Raw genomic sequence first — 7,134 nt, forward strand, 5'->3', positions numbered from 1 at the left:
GGCATTGATAGAAGAATCTATTTGTTTTGTTTTTCCTTCAGCATGTAAGCTGAAGTGTATACCAAGCTTTAGAAACTAATTTCAATGAAATGCAGAAAAATCGAATTGTATCCAGAGTAGGGATGTTCAGATACCAAGTACAGTACTCGGTATAAGTACCGATACTTTTCCAGCTCCAAGACTAGACTAGAGAAAAACTCAAAAGTTAGGAGGCAGCTGTCATTTGTAAGGAGCACACGGAGCTCCTGGGATTTGTACATTTCTGGTTTAATGTATGATTTGCTTTTATAAATATATTAGGGATGCACAGATACCATTTTTCCAAGTACTCACAGATACAAGTCCTGATACATTTTTGTTTATTGTCATGCGCCTAATGATTTCAGGACAGTGGTGGATCGCCAGAGCCAGGTCCCAGCTGCAACCCCGGTAGGTCTCGTGAAAATGCCAGGTATCGGCGCTGGTATCTGGACATCCCTAATCCAGAGTTACGGCCATTAAAGGAGAACTATGTGGTGAGTGCTTTTCACTCACCTCATAGTTCTAGCCGACCTGTGACAATGAAACTGTCACAGGTCGGCTCAGTAGATAGGGAGGTGAGGGAATACATACTGGGTTCGCTCACCTCTCGATCCTGTCACGGCTCTCTGACGTGACAGGGGAGGGGCTGGATTCCCCTCTCTGATCCGCCCGCGCTGACTGGCGGAACGGATGGGGAGGGGGCGGGTACAGCTGGCTCGGCCTCTACATAGGCAGAACCAGCTGTCAGTCACGCAGCTGGGCGGATCCCGGCATAATTGTCGTGATCCGCTTCAGCTGCGGCGTCTCAGTATACCGCGAGCTACAGCTCGCGGTATACTGAGCCTAGGGTGACATGAGGATGCTAGTTTGTGTCCTCCCGTTACCCTAAGGAGAACTATGGGGAAAAGCCTTAACCCCATAGTTCTCCTTTAATCAATGTCAGGGGGCTCAATTATAAGTGCATATACCAGAATAAGGATCCTTATTTTAATTTTTTTTAAACGATGGTTACTTCCTAGTCATCTCCAATGAGATCTGCAAATTGTAGTCACATGGTTAAACTAAAGATCCTTATCCCTGTGTTAAAACTGAATTTTCGTCTCTCCTCCCACCAGGCTTGTGGCTGCGGTCAGGGTAACAATCCAGCTCTAAAGTTTTTATTTGACCCGTGGTCTCCTGTGTTTGCCTAGAGCAGGAAGTGGGCCGGTCTGCAATGTGCTTGTAGCAAGCTTTGGCAAAGCATTGTGGGATATGAATTAACTGGCTTAATTTTACCTTTGCAGCTACCTGGAGGAAGAGATGCTGGCTAATAAAGGTAGGTGTTTGATCAGCGTTTTCATGTGTCGCTGTGACTCCTGCGGAAAGAAATGCAATGTCACTCAGCAGAAAGCCAGCTTGTTTGATCTGTGCTCCCCACCTGTTAAAGAATGTACACTTGGCTGAACTACTTAAAGCACCGCTTCACTTAACCGAACTAAAAATAGGGCTGACGGCTCAGTCTCGTATAGCCTCTCTCCAGATTTGCACGCTGTATGACTTTGTTGCATTGAAAGTTACTGGTTGCATGAAAGAACAGTATTTATGTTTTGTTAGAAGGTTGTGCTAATTACCAGTTTCTCGGGGTCGAAAGTCAAGAAAGCTTTATAAAATGTGAGCAGAATGGGTTGGCATTGTTTATCAAACAGCTGACTGGTCACAGAGTATTAGGATGTTCCTGCAAACAGGAGATAGGGATGACATCTCTTCCCACCTGTGTACATCATGGTAGTGTAGGGATTACCCATGACAGAATGGTTTCAAGGAGTGGGGCCTAGTGGGTTGGGGTGGCGCTTGCATTTCACCTTCCAATATAGAACAGTCTGCTGATATTTTTAATTATGGGCTTTGCAGGCTCTAATGACATGAAACACCCATAGTGATCCTTGTAGCCAGAGCAAAAGTGATGCTGTGTCCTATTTATTCATATGTGTGATTTTTTTTTTTTTTAAGGGATAAGTGCACTTTAGAGCCTTGGTTCTCAACTGGTGGGTCGTGACCCAAAAGTGGGTCACGATCCCGTGTTCAGTGGGTCGCCGCATGCCTTCCACTTTTCTAGGTAAGAGGCTCCCCCTAACGCAGCAATGTCCGTTCTTACACCAAGCAGCCATTAGAAATATGCTGCCCAGCGCTGAGTGTCGACTTGAGGTGGGGTGGGCTGAGGGTATGGCCACGGGGGAGCTCCATCCATACGTGCATTGCTTACAGCTCCCTCGCATGCCCAGTAGAGGTGTCTGGACTGGATTGACATCACATTCTGGCTCCAGGTACCTCTACAGGACATACGAGGGAGCTATAAGCAATGCACGTATGGATGGAGCTCCAGCACAGCAGACCACACTGCCGTGCGCTTCTTTGCAGTGCAACTTGGGTCACGACTTAATGACCGTGGACAAATATGGGTCCTGAGGTTACACAGGTTGAGAACCACTGCTTTAGAGGATATTCACACCTTCGAGGTTTTTTGCATGTATCTACTGCTAGCAGGCTGTAGATATATGCAAAAACATTACAAAAAAAGTTACCAAAAAGGTTAAAACGTACCTGTGTCTCCGCCGTGCGCTCCCGTCTGAAGGGCGGCCGCAAAGGATCATGGGGCGGGCGCATGCGCAGTAGAGATCTTCGGGTGGGAGAGGAGGAGAGACACAGGGTAAGGCAATGCAGGCAGCGTGCACCCGCACAGGCACCGTGGGACACAGCAGTCGGTACTGGATCAGAGACCGGCACCAGCGCTGGAGGGACTCCTGAAAACCAATGGAAAGAAGAAGATGATTGGATCAAGAGGCATCATTTAAGGCAAGTCTTTACACCAGCATAGGGGGAATTAGACTTTAATGTCACTGTAAACCTGACCACACACCTTACGAATTTCCTTTGCGATTGCGTTTTAGTCCGATATTCGTAAGGTTGATGGGCAGTGTACAACCGCAGATACTGTACAATCGTACGATTTTTTACTTTCCAGCAGGTTAGAAAACGTCTGTCGAATCGTACGATTTTCGCAAGTTTGGTGGCGTTTCCGCACGTCAAAAATCGTATGATTAACACTGCTCATGCGCAAACGAAAACCGTGCGGTCGGTGAACGGAATGTAGGTGATTTCCGCTAAAGACCGCTAATTGAACTGTGCGATAGTCGGGGCAGGATGGGGCCGCCGTACGAAAATCGTATGGCGGTTGGATGATTGCAAGGTGTATGGGCACCTTAAGACAATGTGCCCTTATCCTGAGCGCCTGTTTTGCATTGTAACCACCCTTCCCTTCCACTGATGTATACTTACCTGAATCCAACAGCCTCCAGCGTGTGTTTAAATCCTGGCTGCGGGACTGTCTCCTGCTTTTTCCCTTTCGTCTTTGGCCTTGACACAGCCCCACAGCAGTCCATGAGGCTGTAATGCGTAGTGGCCAGGACAGCAAGACTTGGACGCCCTAGATGTAAGCAAGCGCTCGAGGCCCTGTCTGTTGGATCCAGGTAAATACGCATGTGTGGAGGGGAGGGTGCTACATTGGTGCAAAGGGGCAAATAGGATAAGCGCACTTATTCTTAACGTGCATTCATTTTTTTTAAATGCTATTATCAGGGCTTAGATAGTCATTTATAACTATGATGCTGAAATGTGACAGCGCTGGGGCCTGATGACTGCATAGAGGCAAGGCAGGTGAGTGTTCGATGCGTCTCCATATACAAAAGTACTAGAGTACCGAGAGCTGCAACGACCAGAGTGGCAGTAAAGGTAAGTATTATATCTCATTGCTTTATCTTTATTCCATCATACAAGTCAAACAAAAACATCGCCGGCACATCACAAGCTGAATTAAAGCTCATCACACATGTTACAATCTGATGTACAATTCCCTTTAGGTCTACCAACATCTATGTAGTGCAGGAGCCGGCCCAATTGGATATATCAGGTAGGTCCTCATATTACATTGTATTGGTAAATCTGAAGCTGATTGTACAGAGGTTGTACAGTTAGATTGTAACACGTGTGGCTGCCATTGGACCGGTCTCAAATACAAACTTCTTGTTTGCTTTTGATTATCTTTTGGGTCTAAGCTCAAGTACAGTCAGCAGTCCTCTGTTTGTCTGTCAGAAGATACACTTCTGGGTATGGGGGAGCGTGTAACTTTCTCCCCTTCCCACAAGCATACAGTCCTTATGCCTGACAATTGCCTCAATCATACAGGGAGAAGGGCTCTAACCCTGTTTTAACCTCTCACACTGGGCTCACACATGGATTAGTCCCAGAGGTAGGTAAGTATCAGCAGGTTGGGGTGGAGTGGACTATAAAAACAACCTGAATGGTCAATGTGAACATTGGCAGACCCCCGTATTACTCTTGTGGCAGGGCAGTTCTAAAAGGACTTCCTTCCTCCTCCACTGGTCCCGAACTATAAGCAGAAGCCATTTAGAACAGCTCCTGCTTGAATGACAATGCTTAAAGGAGAACTATGGGGTAAGTGTTTTTCCCCATAGGTCTCCTAAGGGTCATAAACTAGCGTCCTACCGTGACCCAAAGCTCAGTAAATCTCGAGTTACAGCTCGTGGTATACCGAGACCACCGCACCCGGGATAGATCCCAACATTACTGTCGAGATCCACCGAGCTGCGTGAGTGACAGCTGGCTCTGCCTATCTAGAGGCAGAGCCAGCTGTACCCGCCCCCTCCCCCGTCCGTTCCGCCAGCTCGCAGTATACTGAGACTGCCGCAGCCGGGACGGATCCTGACATTACTGTCTGGATCCACCCAGTTGCGTGATTGACAGCTGGCTCTGCCTATCCAGAGGCAGAGCCAGCTGTACCTGCCCCGTCCGTTCCGCCAGCCAGCTCTGGAGGATCGGAGGGGGGGAATCCCTGCAGGGAGCTGTGATTGACAGTCACCTCTCTCTGCAGGGACAGGATCGAGAAGTGTGCGAGCGGCGGTATGTGTTCGCTCACTTCCCGATCTATTGAGCCGGCGTGTGAAAGTTTAATTGTCACACGTCGGCTCGAACTATGAGGCTGAGTGAAAATCAGTCACCTCATAGTTCTCCTTTAACAGCCAGCTGAACAGCAGGGTTCAGTCAGTGTTACAGACTTTACCAAGGTACCTTGATGCAGCGTATCTAAACCCAAAAATAAGAATGTCATTTATTGCTGCTTACCAATCCTTAGATGTGGTGGCTGCATTAGTTTTCTTCCTTTATTTTCACCTGGTGAGCCAGCCAGTAACACTTCCTATCTTATGTTGGCTTCACTCTATAGAGGAACAACGGAGCCACCCTCAGACAACAGCATTGTCATCCTGTGCAGAGGGAAGTGTTAAGCTGGCCATACATCGCTGGTGGATTTTCCAGCAAACTTTTTGTATGAAAATCTGGTCAGAACATTCCATAAAGCCATCAGAGATTGTGGAACGTTGTTTGAAATGTCAGATTTTAATATCCGAGTTCACAGTGAATGGAGTTTCTTGCCATATTTACTGTTAGAAATTTGTTAGTTCGAGAAAAAATGTCAAGCTTGCTCCATTTTTTTTTTTTCCATCGCTATGGTTGAGAATGAAAGGCGATTTGACGCCATTAACTATTTGCAGATCGGACGAACATTCCGAAAACATTTTTTTTTAGAACAAAATTATACAGTTGTATGGCCGACTTCAGATGGATGACTAATAATTGAATCTAAGCTCCAGCTAACGTTTTGTAGGGTTTTTGAGTTCACATGGGCAGCAGCCTCCACCGCCCCCTGAAAAGCGATACACAATGGATCACTTTTCAGCAGCTGCTCGGCCTTTAGGAGGCATTTATATTTTCAATAGCAATGGCGATTTTTGATTGCAATACCACATAGACACCTATGCGGTTGTGCCCCAGTCCCATCCATAGCAATAATCGTGTTTGACAAGCAGCACCGCCTACCAAACGCAAAATGCTTTATGATGTGGTGCGTGCATCGTAAAATAAACCCTTGTAAAAATGAACAGTAAAATCACCTGCGCACAAAAAAGTGCATGGGGGTGCTCTGGTTCTCTTCCGAAAAAGAGGGCCACGTTATCGCTCAACCCATGGGGCGCAAGGCTCCTAAAAGGGGCGAGGCAATCAAGTCCACCTGGCGGTTAAACCTGGCGGACCCCGATCTTTAGGGACCAGACGAGACCGGTCTTCCAAGTACTAGGTAGGGGCTTTCCCGAAGAGAGACCCTTGAGTGGGGGAAGGAAAAAGACCCGCTAAGGCCACAGATCCTCCCCCTGACATCAGGGCAGGCCCCCGAAAGACCTGCACTCCCTATCCCTGTGGAATGAAAAGTGCTCGCTCAGTTAATAAGTGCCATGTGCAATACATAGGAGGCCTTTTGGCTAGTATAAAAATTAGCCAGAAGGCTTGCCTAGGAGGCGAGTGCAAGAAAAGCAAAAAATGGTGACGTGACCTAGTGCCAGGTGTCACACTTGTGGGGTCCCACACCCACGGTGTTTCTCTGGGACGCTAACCCTAGGGGGCACATCACCCGGAGCTCATTGCGCCGCCAGACAAGGGCACCCCCACTCCTACCAGAAGGAATTAGCACTGGAGGGATTCCCACCTACAACTGGGGACAAGCCTGGTGCACCAGGCCTGAATCAACCCAGTAGGAAAAGGAAACCCCTCCAGTACAGGCAGTCCCAGGGTTACATACAAGTTGGGGACTTTAGGTTTGTACTTAAAGGAGAACTATGAGGTGGGTGCTTTTCACTCACCTCATAGTTCTAGCCGACCTGTGACAATGAGACTGTCACAGGTCGGCTCAGTAGATCGGGAGGTGAGCGAATACATACCGGCGTTCGCTCACCTCTCGATCCTGTCACGGCTCTCTGCCGTCATTTAAAATGACACCCAAAAATTTGTTTTCTATTTTTTATTTTATTTTATCAACTTTAATTTTTTTTAAATGGATCGCATTGCGGCCAGAGGGCGTGGCTACGGTGCCATTCGCTTCAATGGCCTGCCACGCCCCCTCTTGCCCGGCAAAAAAGTGAGCCGGCCGCAATGCAATGCAGTGCGTTCCAGCCAGAATTGGGCCAGAACGCAACGCACTGCATCTAGTGTAAATGTACCCTTAAAGTG

The 7,134-nt window shown here is 47.8% G+C and overlaps 1 protein-coding gene across 1 annotated transcript in view; it reads left to right on the forward strand.

The window, feature by feature from the left end:
- The window catches only part of ZFP91 (ZFP91 zinc finger protein), a 50,063-nt gene that overhangs the window by 8,568 nt on the left and 34,361 nt on the right, over positions 1-7,134 (forward strand). The window contains exon 3 of the mRNA XM_018568980.1: positions 1,305-1,336. Coding sequence (XP_018424482.1) covers positions 1,305-1,336 — 32 coding nt within the window. The remainder of the gene's footprint in view (positions 1-1,304; positions 1,337-7,134) is intronic.

Source organism: Nanorana parkeri, unplaced genomic scaffold, assembly GCF_000935625.1.
Source record: "Nanorana parkeri isolate BGI_ZX_2015 unplaced genomic scaffold, ASM93562v1 scaffold1269, whole genome shotgun sequence".
Classification (NCBI taxonomy): Eukaryota; Metazoa; Chordata; class Amphibia; order Anura; family Dicroglossidae; genus Nanorana; species Nanorana parkeri.